Raw genomic sequence first — 14118 nt, forward strand, 5'->3', positions numbered from 1 at the left:
CATGTTGCCGAGACAACTGCAAGACAGGCCCCCATCCCCAGACCCCACCCCAGAGAAGAGGACAGGCACTGCCTCTCAGAAGTCCCTCCCAGAAGTCCCTCCTCCAAGGGCTCAGGGCCTGGGCTGGTGGAGGGTCCAGGGGAGCAGCATGGGGGTCTCCTGTCTGGCCTCAAGGCTGGGGCTGTGATTTGGAAGGTGGTCTGTGCAGACTCATACCAGCTTGAAGATGCCCACAGCCTCCACATGGTACTCCGCTGGCAACCGCGTGAGGGGCGTCCTCAGGGGCACGGTCAGCATCCCAAAGGCAGGCTCCTGGGCACAGAGCAGGCACCTGGGCACAGAGCTGGGAGGCAGGGGCACCTCCGGACCCGCTGCTCTAGGCCGGGTTGGGGCACACGAGCCTAAGGCGCCCGGGCTCTGGTCCCCAGCATGCAGATGGAGATTCAGCGCATCAGGGCAGAGCCCCTCTAAGACGTCCCCGGAGGGCAGGAGATGAGCAGCGGGGGTGACATGCTGTGGGTCCACTCACTGCTTGTCAGGTTTCTGAAATGTTTCCAAACAGCCACTGCCGGAGCCCCGGAGGCCCCCCACCACCATCCAGGCCCCCGGAGTCCCTAGATTCCTCATGACCCAGCAACTGGAGAGCTCTGGCCTGCTCTCAAAGGGCGTGGCCAGAAGTCGGCCATATCCGAGGAAAATGCCAGCTGTCACTGGGTCTCCTCCAGCTCTTACCTTGAAGTGGCACCGGACAAACTTGGCCATGGGGTAGTTGTTGATGTCCAGAGGCAGCGTGACCCGGGGCTCGGCCCGAAGCCGAGGAGTTCGCACAAGGGCCACCCGGGGCCCCTGGGCTGTCCTGAGGCCTGTGGACAGAGAAGGTCTGAGGGGCCTGGCCCCCTGGCCAGCCCGCCCCCCAACACCGCCCAGCACTGACGTACCCGCCACAGCTTGCAAGAGCCCAGCCAGCTCCACCGGGACCTCCAGGTGCCCCACGGCCACCACCTGCCGCTTGCTCAGCTCCTGGGGGGTCAGCACAGGGTGAGGGGACAGGCCTGCCACACCCCCGCCTGCCGGCCTCCCTTCCTGTCCCCCGCAGCTGCCTGGACCTCACACCCACCTCCTGCTCCCGCAGCCATGCCTCCTCCACCCGGAGCCTCCGCTCCGCCCTCAGCTGCAGGAGAGCAGACGGTCAAGGCGGGCAGCAGTGGGCAGAGGGGACGGCGGCCCCAGGCCCACCTCACAGACGGGGGAGGCAGTGGTGTGGCCAGAGAAATGGGTGTGGGAGGAAGAGAGCAAGAGACTCAGGCAGAGGGCAGAGCAGTGACACTTTGGGGAAGGAGAGACGCACAGGATGTCGGACAGCAGCAGAGAGGTGCGTTCTGGGGCCCCTCCCTGGAAAGTGTTAGTCCTTCCGTCGTGTCCAACCCTTTGCGACACCCCACGGACTGTAGCCTGCCAGGTTCCTCTCTTCGGGGATTCCCCAGGCAAGAATACTGGAGTGGGTTGCCAATTCCTTCTCCAGGGCATCTTCCTGACTCAGGGATCGAACCCGGGTCTCCCACATTGCAGGTGGATTCTCTACTGTCCCGGGGCTACCAGAGAAGCACCTCCCTGCTGCCCCACAAAACTCCAGCAAAGGTGTGCAGCTCCTCAGGGCTATGTTTGTCTGTCTGGCTGTGGAAATGTGACAACAGGCCGAGACCAGCACCGAGACAAGGGCACAACCAGAGCGAGTGCTGCTCGGGTCGCTAAATTCTAATCATGCCCGGTTTGTAGGCCCTGCTGTGAGCCCTGTGCCGGGCCACACCCTCCCCGCAGCCTCTCATTCAACCCCTGCACACCCCAAGGGATGGGTGAGGAGAGCAGGGCTAGAGAGGGATAAGCGGGGATTGAACCCAAGCCTGTCCAGGCCAAATGCCACCTCCCCGTCCCTGCCGCCCCATGGACCCTGACGGGGCAGGCCTGGTTCCGGGGGGAGGGACGAAAGCCCAGCCTACAGCACCTTGAGGTAACGCCGGTGGCTCGTATACGTGTGCACCAGGGCCCGGAACTTCACCAGACGCCTCCTCATCTGCTGATACCGCTGCCTGGGGCACAGAGAAGAGGAGAAGGGGTTTTGAGTAGGAAGGCCGGGGGGGCAAGGGTCATGGGTGACCATGGGGAAGAGATGCCTACACCTGCCTTGTTGGGGTGTCAGTGTCCACACTTCACTCTGGGACCCAATGCAAAAAGGGAAACAAACTCAGAGACGGGCAGTGACTTGGCCAAGGTCACACAGCAAATGGAGTGGCAGGGCCTGTTGGCTGTCCCAGGGTCTGGGAGATGCAGGGTGGGGCCCCTCTTGGTTGGATGGATTTCTACCTACCAGTCACAAGGACCAGGGGGTGGGAGGGAAAGACACACAGAATCTGATCACCCTTCCCACAAAGGAAGGGTGCATGCCTCTGGGAATGGGGAACTCACTACCCAAGTTCAGGCTCGGCCTTCCTGGGGCCTGGCCACAGAAACCCAGGGAGCCTTGCCCACCCTGGGCCTGCACCTGGCCAGGTAGCCGCGGGCCCGGCTCTGCAGCAGGATGATCTTGCGGCGTAGGGAGCGGAAACGGCGTTGGACAAAGAAGCCGCGGAGGCAGCGCTGTAGTGTGACGGCCGCCAGGCACAGAACGTGGTCCCGCATGCCCTCCAACAGCTGGTGCAAGTGCTCTTTCAGGAAGAGCTGGGGGCAGCAGGCGAGCGCTGAGGCTGAGAGCTCCCGGGCACTGCCTGGGCCCGCCCTCCCCAGGAGTCCCTGGAGACAGAGGACAGGCCAGCCCCGGATCGGGTGGAGGGCGGCCAAGTCTGGAGAGGTGGGGAAGGCAGGATGGTGAATCAGACAGTGAGAGTGGCCAGGCAGAGTGTGGAGGTGGGATCAGCATCCATGCCCCAGCTTGGCTGGATGGCCTCTGGCCTGGGCACTTCTGAGCCCACAGTCTCCAGCCACAGGGCACCCAGGGGCTGAGCGTGGGTAGGACTCACCTTGCTGACACCAACACAGTACATGTTTGGTGTGACCGTGCATAGGCGGCTCAGCACCGACACACACATGTCCCCACTGGCTGGCAGGTTGTGCTGGAGGGCCACTAGACAGCGGTATCTGCAGGCCCCAAATCCAGCTATTGGACCCATCCGGCTGCCTGCTAGACCTCAGGGTCACTACCCAACCCCTGTCTCCGGGAAGCCTAGGTCCCAGCAGAGCCTTTACTCATAGTCTCTTCTAACCAGAAAAGGGCTTTCTGTCCCAAGGCTGCTTGAAAAGAGCATTAAACTATAATAAATGCTTTCAGTACAAGAAAATGCTTTAACGCCATCTGCTGGAAACTTGTCATAGTAGTAATAGGTATGAAAATCACTTCTCTTTGGAGTCAACACATACATAATAAAACTATGAAAAATGCAAAGTAGTAAATATATCTGCCACGTAACAGCTAGTACGTGGTGGTCTTGTGTAGTGTACAACCTGAGCAACCGTGCATGGCCAGCCCTATTCTGCCTGGGTTGTGAATTCCTGGGGCCATGGGGGCCTGGGTAGGGGTCTGCAGAACTCAGGAAGCACCAGACCAAGGTACCTGTCGATGAACACCTGGAAGGGCAGCCGCACCGGAAAGCCCTCCTTCCGAATCCGCACAGTCTCCAGCAGCCCTGAATAGCGTAACTGGGCCGTCACCACATCACATTCAAAGAGGCCTGGCTCCTGGGGGGAGGGCCCAGAGAGGAAGCCTGTGTATCGGCCCAAACATATGCAATGGTCTCCTTGGTGGGCTGGGCAGATGGGAGGTCCAGAGAGGCAAAGCCACTCGCCCAAGGTCACACAGCATGGGGAGAGGACTTGGCTCCCCCAGGGGCACCCCCATCATATACCTTCTTGTGGTTGGGCTTCAGGCACCGGACAAACAAGGGGTTACACCTGGGCAGAGTCGAGAGGAGGGCAGTGTGAGGCCCTGGGGATGGAGGGTGCTTGCCCCCAGGGTCACAGGGTGGGGGCACCTGCCACACCCACCTCTCCATCTTTTCCACCAGGTCCAGAAGTGACTGCTGGAACTTGGCGGCCACCGTGTGCGCCTTGTAGAGCCGGGAGACGGAGCTGCTCTTGCCCAGGCGCTGAGGGGCAGCCTGCGGGGCATGGCTGGAGAAGAGGTGTGCTACCACCTGGGCCAGCAGTCAAGGTCAAGGTGCCAGGAGACGGAAGGGGAAGGGCCCAGAGGCAGAAACAAGGAGGGAAATGGACGGAGAGAAAGAGAAAGGGGAAGAACAAAAGGCATCAGTCTCTGGACCCGGGGATCAGAAAGTGACTGCTGGACCCCTGCCCTGACTGAAAGCCATGCCCTCCCGGCTGGCATTCTTCTCAAGTCAGGGTGCTCATACCTTCCAAGTGGCCTGCCTGTGGGGGAACATGGGGCACTAGAGTCTGCATGCCTGGCCCCAAGGGGGCCTGTGACACACCTGGCCATGAACTCTGGCAACGACCTGGGGGGGATGTGGAGGCCGAGAGGACAGGGCGTAGGAGAACCCCTCAGGGAGGGATAGGCCGGGCTGAGCCAGAGTCTGGACAAAGTTGGGGAAGGGGTCTGACGGCAGGCTGGGTGCTCGGGGGGCCAGGGCAGCGAGGCTCGCTCACCCGAGTCCGGCTCCGCACAAACAGGTCCAGCACGTCCTGGCGCACCTGGTCGTGGTTCTTGTCTAGGAACTTGTGCACCTGGAGAGGGGGAGGGGAGGGGCAGTTCGGTGTGGACCCCACCCTACCCCAACGGCTTGGGAGACAGGGCGGAAGGCTGACTCATCCCAGGGTGTGTGCACCGCCTGCTCCCCTCCTCTCCCCTCCTCCTTACAGTGGGTCAGGGGCTCATGGCCCCAGGGGACCCTGGCCCTGCCCTCCAGGCCTCGGTCTCCCTGTCTGTCCTGAGAGGGACGGGTCCCTCCGCCTGCTATGGTTCCCGCCTTCCTGTCCCACTGTCCTCTCCACTCCCTGGGGAGCGGGAGAGGGGGCAGTAGCCACATGCCCAGTCCACATCGTGGCCTGTCCTCAGGACTCTGACCTGTGCCCATTCTAGAGATGAGGAAAATGAGGCCCAGTGGGGACAGAAGCTTGGAATCCTGGTCTGAGACACCTCAGGGCAGGAAAGAGCCAAGATGACAGCAGTAACAGTGATCACTGCTGATGGGCGCTCCTCTTCACCATGTCTGCCGAGCCCTGGACTTCTTCACTCACCCCGGGAGATGGGCACTATTGTTCCCACTCTTCTGATGAGAAAGCTGAGGCTCAGAGAGGTAGAGGGACTTGGCCAAGATCACACAGCTGAGGATCAGCAGGGCCAGACTGCAACAGGTCCGGGTGTCTCTGGCATGGGGACTGGGACTAGAGGCTATGTGGGCCATTCGGGATCTCACCTGGTAGGTGACTTTGCCCGCGTAGTGCTTGATGGTGAACTCGGGCAGTGGCATCTTGGGCTTGGAGTAAAGTGGGTTGGCGCCATGGTGGTAATGGCACTTCTGCAGAAAGGTGTGGTCTGTGGCCTGGGGGCAGGCAGGGGTCAGCAGGTGGGCAAGGCCCGGGCAGGCAGTAGCTGGCCTGGTGGCAAATTCTCCAGCCTTGACTGGTCCCCTGCAAGCTGCAGGGAGGAGGAGCAAGTCCCTGCTCCCCTGGCTGTCTGCTGCTCAGTATGGACAACCTGAATGGACCCTGTGGAAGGGTGGGCTCCCAGCTGCCTTCCCTCCAGCCCCTCTGTCTCTGCTCTCTCTAGTCCCACTGACCGGAGCACCCATACCACTCTCGTGTTTTCCAATCAGAATCTGAGGCCCAACTCCAAGGTCACCTCCTCCAGGAAGCCTTCTGTGACTCCACGGGCTGGCAAAGCCCCTCCTCCAGAGCCCCCATCCAGCCTCAATCACCCCGGGTTTGAAACCCCAGGTTGGGTGTCCTGAGCCCCCGAGCGGAGGCCAGAGCAGAGTGGAGTGCAGGACTCGGGCCCAGTGGGGACACGGGCTCAGAGTGCCACGTGCCCCAAGCAGCGTACTCAGCGCACACCTGGGGGAAGCAGCACTGGTCATCGAGGATGCGCAGGATGCCATAGGGCTTCAGCGAAAGGAGGTTGATGCAGGGCTGGTTGTCGGCGAAGGTGACCTCCCGCCAGTCGATCTGTTCGCGCATGTACTCCTCCTGTGGACAGCGGTCCTCGGCCTCCAGCCCCGCCCAGTGCCTCCCACCCTGTCCCCCAGGTGGACACCATCCAGAGGGGCCCAACCGGGGCACCTCCACCTGCACCCCTCCCAGCACAGGGAGCTCATGCCCAGCAGGGCAGCACAACATGAGCCACCTCTGGGCCCTGCCTGTCCCCAGCCTGATGGCCCTGCGAGGGTGAGGAGGACCACAGGAGGGCTTCTCTGGGCTCAGCACCCTCGCACCTGCCCCTTCAGAGCAGGGCCTACGCACATGCTGGTCCCTAGCTCAGAGTGCCTCGCCCTCCACTGGGCCTATGGATGACCTCTCGTTTGTCCTTAAAGAGCCAGCACAGCCTGTCTGCCTCTGAGGTGGCCCAGCGGCTGGCAGGACAGGATGGAGAGCGGACAGAGGCTTCTCACCTGCTCTTCCTGGAAGACGATCTTGTTGAAGAGGTACTGGAGGCTCTCGTTTGCATAGTTTATACACAGCTGCTCGAAGCTGTTGAAACTCAGGTCCTGCCAGATGGGCAGAGAGGCTGGGCCCTGCACTTCTGTGGCCAGCAGCCCATCTGTCCCCACCCAGGGCCTTCCCACTCCTCCTTCCCCATGCAGCCTTATCCCCGCCTTCCACAACCACAACTTCAGCAAGCTGAAGCCCTGCGCACAGACCCTCTGCTCAGACCCCTCGGGGGCTCCCTCTGGGCACAGCTGAGAGCCTAGTGGTTCAGGAACCATGGGAGGTGGCCCAGGTAGTGGCTGAGGCCCAGGCCCTGGAACCTTCTACCTAGGTTCCGACCCTGGGTCTGCCACTTTCTACCCCAAGTGCCTCAGCTTCCCCATCTGTAAAATGGGGATGACAGTGCCTACCTCCCAGGCGACTGTCAGGATTAAGTGAGTAACAAATCAAGAGCTCAAAACAGCAGCCGGCACATAATAGGTGCCATGGGAACCTCAGCGGCCGCTTCCGCTGTTCTGATCTTGCCTGTCTTTTTCCATGTCCCCCACTCTGACCCCCCAAATGACTTCCAGCTCCCCACACCCCTGAGCTTTTGCATGACTGTTCTCTCCACCTCAAATGCCTTGACTGGCTCTTAAGGAACCAGCTAGGGATCTTCTCCAGGCTCCCCCAGCACCAGGATGCCTCTGTTATGGCTCTGACCACATGTGTTTGTCCGCGTCTGTCCACTGGAACCTCACCCAGTCCCTCCTGGAAGCACCCCAAGGGTAGCGCCCAGGTCTGGTCCTTTCTGGGGTCCCTGGTGTCACCCACAGAGCCTGGCACCTGGAAGCCCCAGGAAGTGCTTGTGGGTGAATGGAGGGAGATAATAATGGGGGAGGGCCCTGAACAGTTGATGGCACTAGAGCCTCCCCTGCAGAGCCCCACCTCGAAGCCATAGATGTCCAGGACAGCAATGGACAGCGCGTCCTTCTGTGGGGACACCAGCGCATTGACCCTGGCGATGAGCCAGCTGAACAGCAATGCGTACAGCACCTTGGCGATGGCATCCCTGGAGCAGAGAGGTGTTGAGGGGGCAGGCACAGTGAGGAGGCAGAGGGCCTCAGGTGGGGCTGTGGCCTCACCTGGCGTCCACGGCGCTCTCCACCGTCAGGGGGGTGAAGATCTTCTCTCTCATGGTCTCCTGGGGTGTGGGGGGAGGGGGCTCTGAGTGACAGTGCGCTGGCCACCACCTCTGGGAAGTCCCCAGAGAACTGGGGGGAGGGGCGTGGAGCGGGGATCGTGGAGCTGGTGTGACTGGTCTCAGGCACAACCAGGGGGCAGGACGCATACCCTCATCCCTCTGCTGCCTGGCTTGCTGGTGGGGTGGGGGCTGCCCCACCGTCAGGGAGACAGGAGCTTGTATAAGCAGACACAACAGTGATGTCAGCCTCGGGAAGGGAGGATGGGCAGGGGCTGTGGGAGGGACAGGCCCAGCCAGGGGTCAGGGGTGGCTCCCTGGGAGCAGGCGATGTCTATGTTGGGTTTGGAAGGTTGAGTGGGTGTGAAAACAGGAACAGCCATGCAAAGGCCTGGAGGCTGTAATGCCTTTGGGGTCTGAGGTACCCAACTCTGGGCCCAACCCAGAGATTGACAGGAGTGGGAGGCAGGGGAGAGGGGCAGGGGGCCCACACAGCATGGGGCATGAAGCGGCCCCAGCCACCAGGGACTCACGGTCACTTTGAAGGTGATGGCCTTCTGCAGGCCCTCAGGGGAGACCTGCAGCAGCTCGGCCACGGCCTGGATCTCCCGGGCGCTCACCACAGAGGCCACCTCCTGCGCGTCTGTCTGCAAAACACCCCCAGGAGTGCCTATGGAGCTAGATGAGCTCTTTATATAAAATTCATACAAAAAAAGGGAAAGATTGAAGGCAGGAGAAGGGGATGACAGAGGACGAGATGGTTGGATGGCATCACCGACTCAGTGGACATGAGTTTGTACAAACTCCAGGAGATAGTGGAGGACAGAGGAGCCTGGCGTGCTGCAGTCCATGGGGTCGCAAAGAGTCAGACACAAGCGACTGAACAGCAACATACAAACACGGAAACAAGTGAGAACAGCCAGGAAAATTCTGAAGTAGGAATTCCAGGGACTCCATGAGATAGTAAAACATAGAGTTAGAATAATTAAAACACTGTAGGGTCAGACACATCGTTCATAAACAAATCAACGAAGCACAATAAAAAGTGTGGAATCGGACACAAAAGGACACAGGAATTGAGCATGTGATAAATATGTATTTCTCAAGTTGGGAGACTGAGTGACCATTAAAAAAAAAAAACAGCCTGGGATCCCTACCTTTTACCTTCCTAAGGTAAGTTTCTGATGAACCAGAGATTTAAATGTTTTTAAAAAATCAAACAGAAACCCTAAAAGATCTTGAAAAAATTACAGAAAAAGGCTTTTATAATTTTAAAGCGATTATTCTCTAAAAATGATGAAAAGTCTGAAATTTGTATAAGAAAAAACTTGATAAAGGAAATTTCTGAAAATAATCCTTAAAATCTCTGTAGCAAAAAAAAAAAAAATCCAAAACACCAAAAAAATCTGTAAATAAAATAAAAAAAAAAGATAAATCGGAAAATATATCTGCAATTCTTACAGATTTTCTTAACGTATATAAAGAGCTCTATATACCAATGAGAAAAAGATGAACAACCCCAAATTGTGGACCAAGTGCTTCCAGCTGTGAGCTGCCAGCTCTCAGCCTCGGGGGGATGCCCATGTCCCGAGAAAGCTGTCCTGTGGCGCAGCGCCCTCACCTCGTCCTTCTCAAAGTAGACATTGCCCAGGTGCAGGATGGAGGCCAGGATGCGGAAGATGCTGTCCTGGTCCTCCGCGCTGAAGCCCAGCACCTCCATGGCGGCCAGCAGCCGGCGGAAGTCGTCCGCATCGCTCTTCCCTGAGATCTCACAGTTCCCACCCTGGGTAAGGACAGAGTCGGGGTCTAGGACCCTGGGTGGGGGCCTCGGGGTTCCTGCTCTGCCCTGGCCTGCAGCCTGGCCTGGGCTCTCAGCTTTCAATCCACTCCCGGGGCGAGGGGCTCCAAGCAGCCCCGCATGCCAGGCCCTGTGCTGAAGGCTCTGAGAACATTCCCTTCACCTAACCCTCACATGCCCTGCAATGCAAAACTATTCTGTCCCCATTTTACAGACAGGAAAGTGAGGCTCCAGAGGGAAGTGTGGTTACCACAGGCCACTGAGTTCTGTTCCAGGCTCCAAAAAAACAATCACATAGGCTGCCGCTGCCTTGGTTTCGGACCCCAGTGACACCTGTCCCCCTTGCCACAATGAGACACTGCAAAGGAACTCACCCCCCCAAACCCCAACACCTTCACTGTCCATCAGGACATGGTCTCTGGGCCCACACAGCATGATGGGGCGGGGGCACCTGGCCAGGGGCCCTCAGACACCTGCTGGCACTCACCTGATTCAGGTAGTAGTAGGTCTCGGCCTCCTGAAGGCTGAAGGCCTGCCGGAGCTGGGCAGGCAGCCCAGCCAGGAGCTCATAGAAGATGTGGTAGTTCCTCTCGTTTCTGGCCTATGGAGCGGTGGGTGGGTGCACAGAGGGGAGCCACCCACCCGGGTAACCCCCAGACACACATATAAGCCCAGGTGTACCCGCAAATACACACACACACAGGCCTCAGGTGAGACTGGCGCCTCTGAGTCGAGTGACCCCAGCCTGGCACTGGCGGGGGTAGGGGGATCTGGCGTGCTGGTGGGAAGGAGCCCTGAGCAGGGTTTAACTTTGGAGAAATAAGCACAAGGTGGAAGGAGCCCCAGGAGCCTTGTGGAGCCCACCTGCTGGTGGGGAGACAGACTCCTGGCAGACCACCATGAGTGGGGAGAAGTGCTCTGCAAGGAAATGCTGCAGCAGTGGGTGGGCAGGTCTGATGGGTGGAGGGGCTGCATTTTTACCAGGGGATCTTCCCTGAGCAGGTGGCATGCTGGGGAAGACTCGGAGGAGGTGAGGGGCTTGGCCTGGCAGGTGTCTGGGGGCGAGTGCTCCAGTTACAAAGAACAGTTGTGCAAAGGCCCTACAGCAGGATGGTGTCTGGTGTGCTTCCATGACAAGAAGATGGGCCACAGGCTCACATACACACACACACAACGTACATACAGATACACACACACACATACACAGATACACACAGAGATATACACATACACACACGCATATATGCACAGATACACACACGCACATATACAGAGATACATACATGCACATACATACACACATAGACACACGTACACCTACACACGTACATACACACACACGAGGAGATGGGCCACAGGCTCATACACACACACACACACACACACATACACTGCTCAGCTAGGTGCCAGGCTTCGAGGCTCTGCATGCCCCCCACCTGGACACACAAGCCCTGGAGAGCCAGCCCACCTGAAACACGATCCTGGATTTCTCGAGCAGGTACTGGGAGGTTATGGCACCAGAGATCATGCCCCTGGGTGGGTGGGCACAGTCGGGGTCAGGGCTGCGCCTGGCACAGTGCACACAGACCCTGCAGGTTCCTTCACCAGCCCACTCACCCTTCCAGAAAGATCTCCACAAACTTCCCGAAGCGGCTGGAGTTGTCGTTCCTGACGGTTTTGGCATTACCAAAGGACTCCAGGAGGGGTGTGGCCTCCAGGATCTGAGCGCCAGAGGACAATGTGGGCATTGTGGGGAGCACGCGGAACCAGCCCAGGTTCCCCTTCATGAGGGCGGTGGGTTCCCTGCAGACCCCCGAGGCCGCCCAGGCCCCCCGCCCTGCCTCCTGCTGCCCCACTGCACCACACATGCGTGTGCACACACACCCGGTACCTTTATCTTCAGGAGCCACCAGGACCAAGGAGGAGGAAGGAACAAGAACAGAAGTGGGTCACCTACAGGACTGACCAGCTCCCCCAGGATGCGGGGTGCCTTGAATCACAGAGGGACTGGCCAAGCCCTCCAAGTCCTTGGTGGGCAGGAGAGTCGCCAGGTGAGAGCAGACCCCTGAGCCTTGGAGACCCAGGTGTCTGGGCTCAGGGACCAAGGTGTAGTCCCAGGCTGGGGGCTCTGAGGATGTCTTTGTGCCCCAGCATCCTGGAAGGGCCTCCTTCCTGCCCTGCCTAGTTCCCACCTGGGGTCCTCTGCATCCTGAGTGAGGTCCTGCCCCTGTCCCCCACAGCTCCCACCCCTTGGGCTGGAAGGCCTGGCACAGCCCCGCCTCGTCTCCTGTCCCCTCCCTCGATCTGTCCAACACTATAGTCCCCTTGACTGTGCCCGTGCTGGCCCCTGGGCGTTAAGAGTTCTGTTCCCCTGCCGCTCTCAGCCCTTCCCTGCACACCTGTCTCCTGATGGAACATCAGCCCCACAGGCAGAAATCTGTCTGCACGTGCCTGATGCCCAGGGTCCACACAAGACCTGGCACTTAGGAGGCCCTCTACAAACATCTGCAAGGGGGCTTCTCTGGAGGTCCAGTGGTTAGGACTCTATGCTTCCACTGAAAGGGGCACAGATTCAATCCCTGGTTGGAGAACTAGGATTCCCGTGTGCCACACACTGCAGCCAAAAGCAAAAAAAAAAAAAAGAATCTGCTGAATGGATGAAATAGGGGTTAAAGAGCAGAGCCACCAGGGCATAGTGAATTACAGTGCCCACTTAGTAAGCAACTACTGCATGCCAGACCCTTTGTCCCAGTTACAGCATCATTAATGATCCTACGAGGTAGATGCCAGTATCAGCCATTTACAGATCAGGGAGCTGAGGCTCGGAGAGGTGTGCCGCCACATGCCCAGTACTCCAGGGTCAGAAGAGCGAGGACCCCACAGCCCGAGCTCGGTGGTGTAGGCAGCGTTTTCTCTGGCTGCGCTGTTTCCTTGGGATGAACTCTCAGGTGAAGCAGTAGGGCCGGGGATACAGAGAAGTGACACCTGTTATCCTGGCGACCGGGCCAGTTCCCTGCACTCACAGTCTAGCTTGGTCCCAGAAATATTGCCCATTGCACAGAGGAGTGGCCTGAGGCCCAGAGAGGCCTGGGGGCCAGCCTGGGGGTGCTCCAGGAATCAGGGTCCACCTGGGCTTTGGCCTGTACTATCCCTTAGTCTGGGTGCCCCTTGAGGGCATCTGGAGTGAGTTCTCCCCCTGGTGCCTGGCATGAGGCAGGCACGCAGCCCGGGGCGGGACCATCAGGGCCCTGGGGCCATCCAGCCTGGCCTGCAGGTGCGGTGGTGCTGTGTTTGGGCTGGGCAGCATTCAGTGCCCTCCCAAGACCCCACCCCAGGGACCCTTGTCACATCTCAGCCCAGACATGGAGCCTGTGGCCCAGACATCAGTTGATCAAGGCAAGACTGGGTTCCACAAGGACTCATGGCCAAAACCAGTCCAACAGGAGGAGCCCTGAGACGTGCTGGCCCCTGGGCCATGGTGCTGCAGCACCATCGTGCTGGTCAATGGGAGACAGATGAGGATGACGGTCAAGTGTGGCAGGAGTGGGCAAGACAAGAGACGTTGTTTAAGACCGTAACCCCAGTCGTGCCCAGAATGGACCCAGAGGGCCCGACTGCAGGAGCAGGCTTAACAGGTGCTGTGGCCTGCTCCCAGAGCCTAGCCTGGGCCTGGCACACAGTGGGTCCTTGGGAAGCCTTTACCGAGGTTCTAACATTCTCAGTTCAGGGAACCTAGCTTTGAGCAGAACTCCCATTCTGCAGACCCTGGCCAGGCCTTCTCAGTGTCCCAGCACCTCCTGCCTGCAACCTCCACATTCAGGCCAGTCCTGCCTCCTTCACGACCATGAAGCTGAGGCCAGGCAGGGAGTGTGGGTGGCACCCCTGGCCCATGCAGCCTCTATTTGGGCTGCTCCAGGAAGCTGGAACATAGAGCTCATGCAGAGAGATATGAGCAGGAAGGAACTCCCAGGGAGGGCAGGCAGAAAGAGTCCCCAGTCCTATGAGCCCTCCCTGTGCATCCCTGGGTGCTGGGCTGGGGGAGATGGACAGACCACGCAGCTGAGAGATGGACTCACTTGCCGTGTGACGCCCCGCTTCTGACTCATGGCCGCCAGGTAGCGCAGAATCAGCTTCGTGGCCTCGGTTTTTCCCGAGCCGCTCTCTCCGCTGCCCGGGCAAAGGAGCAGAGTGAGCTGCCACCTGCTCACAGTGCCGTCCCCCAGGCTCTCCTGACCTCGCCATGACACAGGAGGACATGGGTAGGAGGCTGGTCCCCAGCCCCACCCCTGCTCACCTGATAATTATGCATTGGTTCTGTTTGGCATCGAGCATTTTGGCGAAGGCGAGATTTGCGATTGCGAAGAGGTGGCTGGAGAGACAGGCCAAAGGGTTCCTGGGCAGGCCTTGCCCCATGCCCCCAAACCTCCCAGTGGGCGGGCAGGGGGCACCTTTGCCCAGCTGAGTGGCCAGTCCTGCTCCACGCCCACTC

General features: G+C 59.4%; 1 protein-coding gene across 6 annotated transcripts in view; it reads right to left on the reverse strand.

The window, feature by feature from the left end:
- The window catches only part of MYO15A (myosin XVA), a 52455-nt gene that overhangs the window by 25431 nt on the left and 12906 nt on the right, over nt 1-14118 (reverse strand). For all 6 annotated transcript variants that reach the window (XM_024980808.2, XM_024980810.2, XM_024980805.2 and 3 more), the window contains 23 exons: nt 13924-13998; nt 13706-13796; nt 11247-11350; nt 11098-11161; nt 10117-10230; nt 9453-9614; nt 8365-8478; nt 7776-7834; nt 7579-7702; nt 6615-6710; nt 6061-6192; nt 5424-5549; nt 4654-4731; nt 4036-4184; nt 3897-3942; nt 3605-3729; nt 3015-3132; nt 2540-2715; nt 2003-2087; nt 1118-1171; nt 939-1020; nt 733-863; nt 217-312 (listed from right to left, as the gene is read on the reverse strand). In XM_024980808.2, coding sequence (XP_024836576.1) covers nt 217-312; nt 733-863; nt 939-1020; nt 1118-1171; nt 2003-2087; nt 2540-2715; nt 3015-3132; nt 3605-3729; nt 3897-3942; nt 4036-4184; nt 4654-4731; nt 5424-5549; nt 6061-6192; nt 6615-6710; nt 7579-7702; nt 7776-7834; nt 8365-8478; nt 9453-9614; nt 10117-10230; nt 11098-11161; nt 11247-11350; nt 13706-13796; nt 13924-13998 — 2401 coding nt within the window. The remainder of the gene's footprint in view (nt 1-216; nt 313-732; nt 864-938; nt 1021-1117; nt 1172-2002; nt 2088-2539; nt 2716-3014; nt 3133-3604; nt 3730-3896; nt 3943-4035; nt 4185-4653; nt 4732-5423; nt 5550-6060; nt 6193-6614; nt 6711-7578; nt 7703-7775; nt 7835-8364; nt 8479-9452; nt 9615-10116; nt 10231-11097; nt 11162-11246; nt 11351-13705; nt 13797-13923; nt 13999-14118) is intronic.

Source organism: Bos taurus, chromosome 19 (assembly GCF_002263795.3).
Source record: "Bos taurus isolate L1 Dominette 01449 registration number 42190680 breed Hereford chromosome 19, ARS-UCD2.0, whole genome shotgun sequence".
NCBI lineage: Eukaryota > Metazoa > Chordata > Mammalia > Artiodactyla > Bovidae > Bos > Bos taurus.